Genomic DNA, 16,658 nt, shown 5'->3' on the forward strand with positions numbered 1-16,658 from the left:
GGCCTTGGTATGAGGGTGATATTAGCATTGTAGAATGAATTAGGGATTGTTCTTTCCTCCTCAATTTTTTGGAAGATTTTTGAGCAGAAATGGAGTTGTCTTTTTGTAATGTTTGGTAGAATTCTCCTGTGAAGCCATCTGGTCCTGGGGTTTTCTTTCTTGAGCTGTTTTTGATTACTGACTCAATCTCTTTATGATTGTGGTTTTTTGTTGTTGTTGTTGAGATCTTCTATTTCTGCTTGAGTCAATGAAGGTGATTTGTGTGTTTCTAAGTATTTGTCCATTTCATCTAGGTTATCTATATTAGTGGCATACAGTTGTTCATAGTATCCAGTTATACTCTTTTTAGTGGGGACAGTGGTAATGTCCTGCTTCTCATTTTCTGATTTTCTGTATTTGTGTCCTCTCTCTTTTTCTTTGTCTTCCAGCTAAAGGTTTCTCAATTGTATTGATCTTTTAAATATCCCCAATTTTGATTTTGTTGATTCTCTTAATTTCATTTTGTCTGCTCACCTTGGGTTTAGTTTTCTCTTTTCCTATTTCTTCTCATTTTGAGGTTACATCTCTAATTTGAAGTTCTTATCTGTGAATGTAAACAATTAGAGCTATATATTTCCCTCTCAGCATTGTCTTGGCTGATCTCAGATGTTTTTGGTATGTTGTATTTTCATTTTCATTCACCTTACTGTACTTCCTCATTTCAGCCATTGGCTGTTGAAGAGTATGTTGCTTAATTTCCACATATTTGCTAATTTTACACTTCCTCCCTATTATTCATCTAGCTTCCTTCCTTTCTGATCAAAGAACATGTATGATATGATTGCAATGTTTTTGAATTTATTGGCACTTGTTTGGTGACCTAAATATGGTCTGTCCTGGAGAATGATCCATATGCAGTTGAGAAAAATGTGTATTCTGCTTTCTTTTGAGTGAAGTCTTCTATAGATGTATGTTGTCTATTTGGTTTAGACTATTGTTCCTTACTGATGAGTTGATCTGTCAATTATTGAAAATGATATATTAAAGTCTCTTATTATTAATGTAGAACCATTGACTTCCTCCCTTCAAATTTGTCTGTATCTGCTATTAGGTGCATATATATTGATAATTGTTCTATCTTCTTGTTAAATTGTATATAATGACTACCTTTTTTTAGAATTTTAATTTAATTTTTAAAATTGTTTTTCTTTTAAAGTTAATAGGTCACACAAAATGTTACATTAAAAAACTAAGAGGTTCCCATATACCCCACTCCCCACCCCCCACCGTTTTTTAATTGTTTTTTTGAGAATGCGTAGATACAAAAAATGCTACATTAAAAAATATAAGAGCTTCCCATATACCCCCCCACACACCCACCCCACTCCTCCCACATCAACAACCTCCTCTATCACCATGGCACATTCACTGCACCCAGTGAACACCTCCCACAGCACTGCTGCCCCACAAGGATAATAGTTTACATTGTAGTCTACATTCTCTCCCACCACATGCAGTGGGTTATGGCAGGATATACGATGTCCAGCACCTGTCCCCTCAATATCATTCAGGACAACTCTGAGTCCCAAAAATGCCCCACTTCATACCCCCTTCTCCCTCTCCTTGTTCCCAGCAACCACTGTGGCCACTTTCTCCACATCAATGCTACAATTTCTTCCATTACATTAGTCACAATAGTTCTATAGTAGAATATCAGTAAATCCATTCTAATCCATATTTTATTCCTCTGTTCTGTGGACCCTGGGATGGTGATGTCCATTCCATCTCTAGATCAAGAGGGGGCTTAGATTCCACATGGATAATGGGTGCAATTCTCCTGCTTGCAGTTGTAGGCACTCTCGGTTCCCTGGTGTGGTGGTTGACCATCTTCACCTCCCTGTTAGCTGACCTGGGTAAGTCCAATGAACCAAAGAATAGGAGTTGCAACTCTGCTGAGGCTCAGGGCCCAGCTGGCACATGGACAGTCCAGAGATTCAAGTCTCTTGAGTACACACCAACCCTAGCATCAACCACAGGTTCAGTAAAAGTTATAGTTACAAATGACAACTGAGGGAATGCTGAGTTCCTACCCAGGGGAGCTCTATCACATTCCCCAATGGACAAGCAACAATCCCCCAAGTGCAACAGCAAAGACCAATGAAGTAGGATGGTCCAATGATGAGCCCTTGATACTGATGACTATTCTTATGAACCCATGTGCCTGAAATATGATCTAGACCTAGAGCTGCAGGGTGCCTAAGAGTTACCTCCTAAGAGCCTCCATGTTGCTTAAATGTGGCCACTCTCTAAGCCAAACTCAGCATGTAAATGCATTACCTTCCCCCCATTGTTGGACATGACTCCTGGGGATGAGCTGCCCTGGTGCTGAGGGATTATTACCAATCACTAACTGGTGATGCAACTAGAAAGAGACCTTGAATAAAAGGGTCAACTCAGACCAGCAGAATATCTCAGCCTACATGTAGGATCATGTGTTAAAAACTGCTTTTTGACCTTGAATAAAAGGGGGAAATAGAAAAGACAAATGAGTTTATATGGCTAAGAGACTTCAAAAAAGAGTTGGGAGGTCTTCAGAGGGGTTGTGCTTATGCATGCCTCAGCAGGATCACAGAGACTGCCAAAGTAGATACAATCCCAGGTACTAGTGCTCCTGAGGGCTATGGAGACACATAGGTTTCTATGGTATTGGAAGATGGCTCTAGTGTTCAGGGCCATGTCAGTGGGCCCTACTTTGGAATTTGTGTCCTGAGTGTGGTAGAGTTGGACTCAGATGTGACCTTTCTACACATGCACCTTCTGTCACTTTTATAATGACCATCTTTGTCCTTCATAACCCTTTTGACTTAGTCTATTTTATCTGATATTAGTGTAGCTATCCCAGCTCTTTTTTGGTTACTACTTACACAGTATATTTTCCCCATTCTTTCATTTTCAACCTATTTGTATCTTTGAATTTAAGTAAGTCTTTTGCAGACAGAATATAGTTGGTTTATGCTTTTTTATGCATTCTACCAATCACTTCTTTTGAATGGAGAGTTTAATCCATTTACTTTTAAAGTCACTATTCAGAACTTTCTTCTGTCATTTTGCTGTTTAACCTTTGCCTTTTTTTGTCTTTCCAATCTTCTGTTAATGCCTACTTTTATATGTATGTTTTGTGTGTGTGTGTGTGTGAGTATTGTACTACATTTAGTGTCTTCTTTTTTCTCTCTAGATATTAACCTCCACAGACAGGTTATGTTTTATGATTTCAATATTAAAAAAAATTTTCAGACTTCTCTTGTCACCTAACAGGTTTATTCTAAATAATGTCCATGTGCACTTGAAAAGAATTTGTATGGGCTGTTATTGCTGGGTAAGGTGTTCTATATATTTCAGCTAGATCTAGTTGGTTTATAGTGCTATTTAGATTTTTATTTCCATATTGATCTTCAGTTTAGATATTGTATCTAGTATTTGAAGTGGGTTATTGAAATCTTCAGCTCTTATTGTAGATCAGTCTATTTCTCCCTTCAATTCTGTAAATTCTGGTGCTCTGCTGTAGATGCTTATGTGTTTATAATTGTTAAAAGTTCTTGTTGAATTGACACTTTAAGAAAATATTATAATATCCCTCTCTGTTTCTTGTAACAGTTTTTTTGCTTAAGTATATTTCATCTGATATTAACATAGCCAACTCTGCTCTCTTTTGATTACTATATGCATGAAATACTTTTTCTGTCCTTTCACTTTAAACCTATCTATCATGGATCTAAAATGAGTCTCTTGAAAACACCATATAGTTGGATCTTGTTTCTTTACCCATTCTGCCAATCTCTGCATTTTTTTGAAGAGTTTAATCCACTTACCCTTAAGGAAATTATTGATAATCAAGATTTACTTCTGCCATTCGCTATTTTAAAAAATTCTTGTCTTTCTTCCACTTTCCTTCCAATACTGCATTCCCTTTTGTTTAGATGATCCCTTTATAATAAGCCAGTCTGCATCACTTATCCGTCTTGTGTAGGCTTCTAAAATATTTTCTTTATGCTTACCATGGGTATTACATTTAGCATCCTAATTCTGTGACAATTCACTATGTGTTGATTCTAACTTCAACAGCTTACACATACACAGTAGCTATATCTCTCTGTCCTTTTTTTGCTGTTCTTATCAGAAATTACATTTTTATGCATTGGGTGCCCAGTGAGAAAGATTTATACTAATATTTTATACATATAAATTTTAGAAGTCTTTAAAAAGTAAAATACGGCATTACAAATGAAAAATGAAATAGTACTGGCATTTATATTTATCTGTAATATTATTTGCACCAGACGTATTTATCTTCACCTAGCATTGAGATACTGTCTATATTCTTTTCCTTTCAATATGCAGGACTTTCTTTGGCATTTGTTCAAGGTATGTTCTAGTAGTCACAAACTCTCTCAGCTGTTGTTTTAATGGAAATGTCCTAATTTCTCCCTCATTTTTGAAGGACAGCTTTGTCAGGTATATTATTTTTAGGTAACAGTCTTTTTATTTCTTTCAGTACATTAAATAACTCAGACAGCCTTCTGGTGTCAATGTTTTTAATGGAGAAATAGGATGTTAATCTTACTAGGGATCATTAACATGTGGTGTGTCACTTCTTTCTTGCTGTTTTTAAGATTCTGTCCTTGTCTTTGAGATTTGACAGTTTGTTCATGATGTGTCTCAGTGAAGATCTGCTTTGGTTCATCCTGCCTGACATTCATTGAACGTCTTGGATTTATATATTCATATCTTTCATCAAATTGGGGAAGTTCTCTGCTATTATTTCTCTTGGTATTTTTTCTGGCCTTTATCTCTCTCTTCTCCTTTTGGGTCTCCTATGATACATATATTGGTACACTTGCTCATGTCCCACAGGTTTCTTAAGCTCTGTTAAAGTTTTTGTTCATTCTTTTTTCTTTCTAATTCTCCACATGAAGACACTTTCAATATTCTTGTCTTTGAGGTCACTAATTCTCTCCTCTGCCTCCTCCAATCTATGCTTGAACCCTGCTGCTGTAATTTTCATTTCAGTTATTGTACATTTCAGTTCCAGAATTTCCATTGAATTCTTTATAATTTCAATTTTATTATTGAAATTCTCCTTTTGTTCATATATTGTTTTCCTGATTTCCTTTAGTTGATTGTCCATGTTTTCCTTTAGTTCATTGATCCTGTTTATGAAAGTTGTTCTAAGATCTTTGTTAAATAATTCCAGAGATTATGCTTCCTCCAGAATATATTCCATCAAATTCTTTTTTTCATGTGTCTTAATCATATTTTCCTTCATCCTTGTATGTTTTATATATTTTTTCTTGAGAACTATATACACTGTGTGATTGGTGTGGTGACTCTGAAAATCTAATTCTGTCACTCCTCAGTCCACCAGATGAAGATCAATAAGAAAGAAAAAAGAAAATAAGAAGGAGTAAGAGAAAAATAACCCAGAGGAAAAAAGTTATGTACCACCTTTCCAAGTCTCTTTTTATGGTCTGGTAGGAAGCCATCATCCCTGACCATCCTTCAGTGATCCACTAGACCCAAAAATACAAAACAGAGAAAGAAGAGTAAGATGAGGAAGAAGAACCACTCAACCAAAAAGGAAAAAGAAACAGCACAAAGAGGTGTATTGGCCCTTTATTTCCCAGTAGGTACTGGTATAAGGTCAGAAGATGCTATTTTTGAGAGAAAGCAAGGCTAGCATCTGTACCAAGCTTTCAGTTATCTATCAGGCTAAACAACATAAAGAGAATGAAGAAATTCAACCAATATAAAAGTACACCAGACATGTTGTGATATTAGAAGCCTCTCCTGCAGAAAAGGCTTAAATTAAGGCCAGAAACTATGCTGGACCCAGACTAGGAAACTCCTACACAGAAGGACAAAGACAAGCAAACAAATACCACCACCAACAACAAAAACAGTCAAAGGAGCTTCATTAGCTCTTTATATTCAGGTGGTAGATTGGAAGTGCTTAGAAGGCTGAACCTGGGGACTGCCTCTATGTTGATCCCACAGGGATCCGTGAGACTGACCTTGACCTTCAACCCCAGCTTTTAGAGATAGGTTTCTCTGTCATCCTTTGCCCCAGCCAGTTGCTCCCAGAATTTGGGACATGTTGCTACAGACACAGCTGTTTTTTTATCTGCTGTCATTGGGCTGAGCAATGGGAACTAGTCACTGGTTCATGTTTTTGCTTACAAAAACTGAACTCCCTGCAGTCTTTCAGTTCCTCTGGGTCTTCTGTATTTTATCTAAATGTCCATTTTTGTACCAGGTTACCACTTAAATCTAATCTCTTTTTTTAGCTCCTTCATTTTTCTAGTGGAGGGAGTGAGTTTTAAATTTCATACTTATTTCACATCTGTACAGCCCCCCTCAATCAGCAAGTTCTATTTAATGATTTATAGTATTCATTTTTTTACTCTACATATATATTTTAACTCCATCTTTAATAGAAAATAACAATCATGATATGTATGATGGATAGGCTCATGTGTCACCTCAGCAGGTAATGATGCCCAGTTGTTTGGTCAAGCAAGCCCTGAGCTAATTGTAATATAAGGGCATTTCATGGACTTTAATCACCAGTGAGTTAATTGCGTAGATGGCTGATTACATCTACAATCAACTAAGGAGATTGCTGTCGCAGTGAGTGACATCTCATCCAATCAATTGAAGGTCTCAAAAGGGGACGTGATTTCAGTATTCAGAGAGAGATTTCCAGTCTCTACTTCAGACAGCCAGTGTCTCCTAGGAACTCATGAAGGACCTTCATTGGAGCCCCTGGTTTGCAGCCTGCCTGTGGAATTTGGACTTGTGCATCCCCGTGGTCATGTGAGAGAATTTTATAAAATTCATACTATTTACAGACCTCTCCTTTTGGTTCTGTTTCTCTAGAGAACCCAGCCTAATACAGTATATGATATTGTCTTCACCCTTTGCCATGTAACTTTTAAGTTCCTGTCATCAAGAGATGGAGTATATACATCCCCAAAACCCTTTGGATCTGAGTGTGACTATGAAAGGCCAATTTCATGTGTGTGCATTCTCATGGGGCAAACTGTGGTTAGATGGGTCCTGCGATTGGTTGAATGCTCTGCTATAGCTTTCTTGAAATTCTTAATAATTTTGAACACAGAGCCCTGCAAAGAATGTTGACGAGTTTGGGCAGTGAGATGTTAATGGACTTAACTCTCAAGTGTGAGTTTTGAAAAAGCTCTTTTGCTTTTCTCAGTTGTGCTCTTGTTTCTCTATCATTCCTGTAAGAAACCTTCCTGGGCTGTCTTGCTGGAAGGAGAGAGACACATGGGCACAGCAAAGGTGTTTTATTCCTCTCAAGTTAGATCAGTTAACATTCAGTTGGCTCTGCTCTCAGACCATTGATCAAGACTACCAAAAATTGCAGAACCATTTAACTTACTCTCCAGTGACTCCAGACATGTAAGCAATGGACACTTAATAATTTTTATATGTGGTTGTGGTTTTGCAGTATTACACATATTATTTTTTGAGATACATTCATATTGATGTGTGTAAGATGAATTTATTTAAGTGCATGTATACTCATTGAATAAATATAATTTATTTATTATTTAATCTACCCATATTTATAGTGATGAGGACTTAGGTTGTTTTGGTATATATTTTTTCTGCTATTAACAACAATAAGAAAAACTGGATTGTGGAGATGCTTAGGCATGACTTCTTGGATACCAGTGAAATCAGTGGGAAATAAATAAAAAAATTCTCAGATGTGCTATATATATTGCCAATAGTTTGTTTTAAAGGCTTTGTGTCAATTTTCACTCCCATCAGGAATTCAAAAGCTTTCTGTTTCTCTATATCCTCAACAAAGTGAATATTCTCCGATCATTATTTTTTGTCAATTAATGAATAAGAAATGCTATTTTATTGTGGTTTTAATATGAAATTTAACTGGTTATTTATAGGATGTAGTATAGTTTCAAATGTTTACTGACCATTCTAATCTTCTTTAAATTTTTTCTCCTAACCAATTTTTTTTTTTTCCGTTTTGAGTTTTTATGTTTTCATGTGTTTGGAGCTTTTAATTTTCAATCAATGGCTTATCTTTCTGTTTTTCTTTCTTTGTTTTTTATAATCAATTTGAAGGAATTTTTGTTTATTGTGGAACTTAACCCTGTTTCTGTTTTTTTGTAGCAATGTTAATTTTAATCATAAAAAGGAAAATAGCCCTCTAAAATGTACCCCCGTACATAACTATATTATGATAGAGTTAGAAGAAAGGCCTTTTTCTATTGAAAAGGAGCTCATTTACTTATGTTCACATTGCAAACTCGATACTTAGAAGCTATTCAACAAATGCTGTAAACATAATTTGAGCCAACAATGTTAGTTACTACATATGATAAGCATTGGAATCTGCATGAATCTTATTTTAATGTAAAAATCATCTTAATGAAAACTTATTCAAGTCAGTTGTAGCACTGTTGATTTTAATCATATAAAGGAAAACAGCACTTTAAATTGTACCTATTTTCCCCCTTCATTATGTATCTGTTTTATATGGTACAAATATGCTACCCAGCCTATTCGTCTTCTTCTTTTGTTTGTGGAATTTATTGCTATAAATAGATATATGATCAATTACATATCTAGTTTCTTTTATAGCTTTCTGGGAATTCCCTCTTATGTCTTTTACGTTGTAGATTGATATTAATATACACCTGAAGTATTTTAAAATTATTTTTATATTTAAAATGTAAATACTGTGCTCTCAGTTTCTTTACTTAACAGCTGTATTGTATTTTTCAAGTCTAACGAGCACTCACATTATCACTACTTTCTTTATAAGTTTTCTTATATTAATATTTTTATGCTGATCTGGCATTTTTTCAATCAATATAATTTTAGATAATTTTAGATAATTTTTTCATATGGAATACATAAATGGCATGCTTTCTGAATCTGTGCATATTTACGAATGTTCTTTTTGTTCTTGTAATTGGCAGTTTGCCGAATTTGTGAGTCATTTTAATTTTCTTTAGATTTTTATGTTATTTCAGTATAGTTTCTGTATGTGTGTGTGTTTCTCTTGTCTATGTGGGATATATCACATGTCATTCCATTCATTCAGGTGGATATGTCTATATAAGAAAAAATTTCCTTTATTATCACTTTAATTTTTAATTCCTTCCAAAATTTTTTATCCTTTGAAGAAGTTATGTTTTCTTCTTAGGTCTTCTGGTATTATTTTCTATAAAAGAGTGCGTTACTAAAATTCTTTGCAAATTTTAATTTTTGGTGTATATTTAGCAATATTTTATTTCCTTTTTACCTAAGTGACTAATTCTGTCCTCAATAACCAATTTTTCTTTGACACCTTTATTGGATTATTCAGTTTTAAGTGCTAAGCATTTAGTTTCAGAATGTCCATTTTTAAAATTGAAATGGTCCTCTTTGAGAGTTTATTATTCTATTCTTGTAAATATGATAGCACTCTTCAATCAATACTTCCTTATGAGCTAGCTTTTAAAAATTTCTCTTTTATGTTATTTATTTTTTTAAGTGGGATGTTGTTTTACTTTGAGTGGTCATTTGCTTATTTATTCCTTCACTCATAAGCCAGATTGTTTTGTTCTTTTATGTAGAAGCAGGAAAGTATTGGCTTTTGAGGGCCGTAAGTAAGCTTGCAAACTAGAGTGTTATCCTTTATTATTTATTTATTTCTCTCCCCTCCCCCCCCTGTTGTCTGCGCTCTGTCCATTTGCTGTGTGTTCTACTGTGACGGCTTCTATCCTTATCAGCGGCACTGGGAATTTGTGTTTTTTTTTCCTGCGTCATCTTGCTGCATCAGCTTTCCATGTGTGTGGCACCATTCTTGGGCAGGCTGCACTTTCTTTCACGCTAGGCAGCTCTCCTTCCAGGGTGCAATCCTTGCACGTGGGGCTCCCCTACGTGGGGGGACACCCCTGCGTGGCACGGCACTCCTTGCGTGCATCAGCACTGCGCATGGGCCAGCTCCACATGGGTCAAGGAGGCCCGGGTTTGAACCATGGACCTCCCATGTGGTAAGCGGACGCCCTATTCATTGGGCCAAGTCCCCTTCCCATAGAGTGTTACCCTGTAATTATGCTTGTCATGCTATCTGTTGGATGTTCTGCCTGTAATTCCTTTTTCCTGAGAATGTTTCTGGATTCCCATTTCCACCACCTCCATTTGCATGCTTATGGGTATTAAAATGTGACTTTGTCCTTTGTCTGAATTCATTATCCAGACCGTTGTGAGTTTTACCTTGAATGCATGTGGAATGTGGGCTGATAAATAGCAGTTTTTCTCTGGGCAGCTCTCACATCAACAAGTTCTGTTATTTGAATTGAGGAAAGGGAAAAGTAGTCAGCAATGAGAGAAAATGAAGCAGCTATGTAGACAGAAGTAGTGGTTAAAGAGAATACTCTGAGTGTTCCAATACATCTTCTAGTCTGTCCTTGAAATGCCTCCTGGTATTTGAAATCCTTGAAAAATCCCAGTATCCCCATAATAAATTATTGTGGTAAACTGTTCTGTAATAGTAACTATCCTCTCCCGGTAAGAAGATTATACTTGTCCACTATGTTGATGTCAGATTTGCCTATGGAAATAGCTTGGCTAATGAATTTGAGGAAGACTGTACTATCCCTCTTCTGACCAAAGGCATTAAGAAGTGTTGTGTACTTCAATTTCTTTTCTTCTGCTGCTACAAGGACGGCATATTATAGGAAGCAACCATGCATTTTCCTAGAATTCAGAATGAAGGAAGGCATTATGTAGTTAAACCTTCAGTTAAACTAGCAAGGAACGAACATTCATTGTTGTTTTAAGGCACCGAGATTTTTGGAATTGTTTTTACTAGAGCAAAACATCATGAAAACTTACTAATATAGAAACTTTTTTTTTTTACTACTTTTATTTTATTTTATTTTATTATTTTTTAAAATTAAAATTATTTATTTATTTTTAAAAATTACATTAAAAAAATATGAGGTCCCAATCAACCCCACCGCCCCCACCCCCCACTCCCCCCACAGCAACACTCTCTCCCATCATCGTGACACATCCATTGCACCCGGTAAATACATCTCTGAACATCGCTGTACCCCGTAGTCAATGGTCCACATCATAGCCCACACTCTCCCACGTTCCATCCGGTGGGCCCCGGGGGGATCTACAATGTCCCGTAATTGTCCGTGAAGCACCACCCAGGACAACTCCACGTCTCGAAAACGCCTCCACATCTCATCTCTTCCTCCCATTCCCCAAACCCAGCAGCCACCATGGCTACCCTTCCCACACCCATTCCACATTTTCTCTGTGGACCTTGGATTGGTTGTGTCCATTGCACATCTATGTCAAGTGGGGGCTTAGATTCCACATGGATACTGGAAGCACTCCTGCTTTCAGTTGTAGACACTCTAGGCTCCATGGTGTGGTGGTTGACCTTCTTCAACTCCATGTTAGCTGAGTGGGGTAAGTCCAATAAATCAGAGTGTAGGAGCTGAAGTCTGTTGAGGCTCAGGGCCTGGCTATCATATTGTCAGTCCAGAGATTCAAATCCCCTAAATACATCTTAAACCCCAGCACCAACTACAATTCCAATAAAGTAGCATGCAAGTCTTGTGAGAAGAGATCCCCTCTGAGTCCAATTCCATCATGCAGAAACACCAGCTCCAAAGAAAGGCCATCTGCCATGGCAGTGAACCCCATCTGCCATGACCATAGAACCCGTGGGTCTCTTTATCCCTCAAAAGAACCAATACCTGGGGTTGTATCTACTTTATCTGTCTCTTAGACTCTGCTCAGTTGTGCATAAGGGCATTCCTTCTGACAACCTCCAGACTCTTTTTTAGAGACTCATAGCCTTATAATCTCATTTCTCCTTTCCATTTCCCCCTTACATTAGGTCAAACAGCATTTTGAAGTCATGATATTATATGTAGACAGGGATATTCTGCTGATCCGTATTGAACCTTTAATTCAAGGTCATCTTCTAGTTGCATCTTCAGCTGGTATGTGGTAGTGATCCCTCAGTGCCAGGGAGGCTCATCCCCGGGTGTCATGTCCCACGATGGGGGGAATGCACTGCATCTACATGCTGAGTTTGGCTGTGAGAGTGGCCACATTTGAGTAACATGAAGGCTGTCAGGAGGAAACTCCCAGGCACAGTGCTACTCTAGGCCTGTTCTTATTGCAGGTGTATAGGCTCAAAAGCATAGCCATTAGTATCAGGAGCCCACTGTTGGGCCCTCCTTCCTTCCTGGTTTTTGCCGTTGCACCTGGGGGACTGCCGCTGCTCCCCCAGGGTCCATGACAGTGACCCCCCAGCCAGGGGCCCCGTACCCCCCCAGCTGTTGTTTTTAATTGTTTCCACTATGAGTATATCTAGACATTACTATATACTCTGGGCATATGCCCTGTATAACTCCCTGTCAGCCATATATATCCTGTCAATAACATCCTATATCAGTATTCCTCCACTGCCATTGTTGAACCACTCTGTGATCCAAAACTTCCTGTAAAGTGAATCCCAACATAATGTCAGCTTCACAAGGGTCTTAGATCACCAAAATTCATATATACAATATACAGTACTTCCCCAGATCCACCATAAAACCTTTTCCCTTCCACAGCGATAATCTTTTAGCTTATTCATATCATATTTCCTGAAACTGATGTACAGATTCCAAGACAATAGCTTTCAAACAAGGTGACATCTGTGCTTACTATGTGGTCCATACTTTAGATTGTACAGTTTTCTAAATTTTTTAGTTATCCTATGTTTTGCCTTATGGTTTACATTATTAGTCTGTTGTCCCCTATATGTTTTTGGTGTAATATTACATGTTTTATATTCATCCTCGTGTACTCTTCACAGAACTCCTCTCTTGCCCCCATATTTACCTTGGTTCCATCCATTCCACATCCATTTTCCCTACCCTTGGGGCCCACAACGCCAGCCAATCTCCATTTCCCAAGAAGCCATGTCCAGCCATACTTGCAGCAGTATTCAGGACCTGACTTTCTCAACTGCCCTAGTGCCCTGGGAGCCATCCTTTCTCATGAGAGATACAGTTCTCTCTATGTGACGGCATTAGTCCTCCTCAGGATGTGGGTCCACCCCAACTCTCACTTCTTGGGTCTCTTCCCAATGGTACAACCCACCTTGGCAAAATGAGCCTTCAGCTATTCTCCCGAAGTCCGTCCTGCATCAGACCATACCCCCTGAGCATCCTAAACAGGTAACCCTCCTACCTATACTTTGATACGATTTTCTCAACATTTTGTTCTCAACGAACACCTGACGCTCTCCCATGTTCGTATGTTGCCCCTCCCTCCCCCCAATTTTAGGACAATATTACCCCTCTTCCCATCCCCAGCCCCCCTCAAACCCACAAAGCCCCACCTGAAGGCAACCCCTTGCCCCCATTTTGTCCCTTCTTTGTGCTCATACTTACCGCCAGCCCATTACAGATTCCACCCCTGCAGACGTTAACTCACATCCTTCCTCCACCCCCCGATTTCCTGTAAGCCTCTTTTCCAGACTCTAGCTCTCTGAGGCAGTTCGCTTATTTCATATCATTGAGGTCATGTAGTATTTGTCCTTCAATGCCTGGGTTGCTTCACTCAACATGAGATTCTCAAGGTTCATCCATGTTATCACGTGTGATTGTAGTGTATTTGTTCTTACAGCCGAGTAGTATTCCATTGTGTGCATATACCACATTTTATTGATCCACTCGTCTGTTGATGGACATTTGGTTGATTGCAACTTTTGGCGATAGTGAACAATGCTGCTATGAGCATTGGTGTACATATATCGGTTTGTGTCCTTGTTTTCAGTTCTGATGGGTATATACCCAGCAGTGGTATTGCTGGGTCATATGGCAAATCTATGGTTAGTTTTTTGAGAAACCGCCAAACTGTCCTCCAGAATGGTTGGATCCTTCTGCATTCCCACCAGCAGTGGATGAGTGTTCCCCTTTCTTCACATCCTCTCCAGCATTTGTATTCTTCTGTTTAGAAACATTTTTTGTTGTAGTTTTTATCAAGTCACTGCTACTTGTTACCAAATATTAACTGAAATATTTATGCCATGATAAGGAATTATTGATGGTTGACTCTGTAAGTCTTGGCTATGTATTTTGTTTGATTATCTTGAATTCATTGCACTGTACTTACTAGTTTCTGGTTATAGTAGTTATTAATTTTTCTTATATACACAATTTTCTGTCTCAAATCAAGTTAGATAATAGAGAGATACTTCCATTTAATTTCTAGATATTTGGGATATAAATTTGAAAGTTAATTTTGTTTAATTTCATTATTCTGAAAGTTAATTTATTCTTGATATTATAACAATGAGCTATCATTATTTTGGTTGAATAGGTCATTTTTAGATCCTCATTTCTTGGTGTTTTCATACAACGAATCAGGAAAATTGCTTCAAGATTATTCATATATTAAGGTAAGTCTTAGTTTCTGTTTCATAGATTTACAAATTTGATGTGGTTAAAGTGCTATTTCTTAGGAAGGAAAAGATTGCTTTGTACTCCACAAAATTATTAAAAAACATTATAAACTCAAACACAATGTGGCAATTTCTATGGGAGTACACTGAACAAAAAAATCTACTTTTAAAATCTGGAACTCAGCAATCACTTATCCAAAAAGACTTTAAATTATATCTGGAAGTATTAATAGGAGTTTGGGAGACAGAAAAAAGTGGGAAGCTTTAATTGATATGTTACAGGACCTACCTGTAGAGAAAAGGGTTGGCATTAAATTGTAGAAAAAAACGACAAGTTCCTTAGGATCTGCCAACAGTCCTCCACAATGGCTGTACCATTCTCCATTCCCACCAACAGTGTAAGTGTTCCTGTTTCTCCACATCTTCTCAAGCACTTATAGTTTTATGACTTTTTATTATTGGCTGTCTTAATAGGTCTGAAAGGTTATCTCATTGTAGTTTTCATTTGCATTTCCCTAAATGCTAGTGATGTTGAACATTTTTTCATGTGTTTTTTTTTTTTCTATTTGATTTCTTATTTGGACAATTGTCTATTCAAGATTTTTGCCCATTGTTTTATTCAGGTGGTTTGTCTTTTAATCATTGAGTTATAATATCTCTATATATCATGGATAGTAAAGCCTTATTGGATATGTGATTTCCAAATATTTTCTCCCATTGAGTTGGATGTCTTTTCACCCTTTTGACAGAGTCCTTAATTGAAAGTTTTGAATTTTGAAGAGGTCCCATTTATGTATTTTTCCTTTTGTTGCTCATACTTTGGGTATAAGTTTTAAGGAACTACTGCCTACCACAAGATCTTGAAGATGTTTTCATACATTTTCTTCTAGGAGTTTCATAGTTGTCACTTTTATTTTTAGGTCCTTGATCCATTTTGTGTTAATTTTTGTATAAGATGTAAGATAGGGGTCCTCTCTCTTTCTTTTGGATATGGTAATGAAGTTTTCTCAGCACCGTTTGTTGAATAGACTGTTCTGACCCAGTTGGGAGGGCTTGACAGCCTTGTCAGAAATCACTTGACCATAGATGTGAGAGTCTATTTCTCAGTTTGGTTCTATTGGTCAGTATGTCTGTCTTTATACCAGTACCATGCTGTTTTTTTACCACTGTAGCTAAGTAATCTATACCTTCCCTTAATCTTAGTTTACTAAGGAATCTGTACCTGACTTTAATCTTTCTTAGTGACCACTGTAGCTACGTAAGTTTAAAGTCAGGAGGTGAGAGTCTAACAATCTTGTTCTTCTTTTTAAAGATGTTTTTGGCTTACCAAAAGGCTACTCTTGACACCCACTCTCCTCACACCAAAACCTAAAACTCAATTTTGTATCAGGTAGTCACAACTAAGTTAACTACCCTCTAATCCAAAACACAAAACTTTATAAAGGAAGAAATTCTAGAAGAGACTCCTTAAAAATAAACTGCAAAGTCTCCCATGAACCAACTAACCAACCAAAAAAACAAAAATAAGAAGGTGTGCATGTTGCAGCATTGAGGAGGATTCTACGATCGAGGTATTGAAATCCAGGACTTGAGACCTTCATGGAAGGAAGTTTATTACAGCCAGCCGGGCCCGTGGACATGAGTCCAAAAACCAAGCCCCGAGCCAGTCTTTTAGGTTGCTTTTATACAAAGAGCATGGGAGGGGAGGGGTAAGGAAACATTTGATGCGAAAAGTTTAAGTTTCTGTTTCTTGGGACTTGGGGACTCTCGGGAACTATTTAAACTTGAACACACACATAGCCTGTATAGTTCTTGAATACATGTACAGCCCATATCATGCAAATAAACAGGAAAATGTGAGCTATACACACACACAAACACACATCCTGAAATAACCCTGATATGACTGATTAAAAACTATAAATATGTTCATAGATATAATTGAAAATATAATCATAATGAGTAGGTAAACGTGAAGAGTCTGATCAGAAAAATGGAAAACATTAAAAAAAAACAACAACTCTAAACTAACACCTGAAATGAAAGGAAAGAACCACTTAATGGATGTAATAGCAGGTTGGAAACAGCAAAAAAAGGCATCATTGAATTTGAGGAATTTGAAGACAGATCCACAGATACATTACATTTTTCAGAGTAATTG

The 16,658-nt window shown here is 37.3% G+C and overlaps 1 protein-coding gene across 3 annotated transcripts in view; it reads left to right on the top strand.

Moving 5' to 3' along the window:
- The window catches only part of LOC101438304 (A disintegrin and metallopeptidase domain 3-like), a 116,545-nt gene that overhangs the window by 16,583 nt on the left and 83,304 nt on the right, over window positions 1-16,658 (top strand). For all 3 annotated transcript variants that reach the window (XM_058289867.2, XM_071212665.1, XM_058289868.2), the window contains exon 4: window positions 14,416-14,494. In XM_058289867.2, coding sequence (XP_058145850.1) covers window positions 14,416-14,494 — 79 coding nt within the window. The remainder of the gene's footprint in view (window positions 1-14,415; window positions 14,495-16,658) is intronic.

Source organism: Dasypus novemcinctus, chromosome 29 (assembly GCF_030445035.2).
Source record: "Dasypus novemcinctus isolate mDasNov1 chromosome 29, mDasNov1.1.hap2, whole genome shotgun sequence".
NCBI classification, from domain to species: domain Eukaryota; kingdom Metazoa; phylum Chordata; class Mammalia; order Cingulata; family Dasypodidae; genus Dasypus; species Dasypus novemcinctus.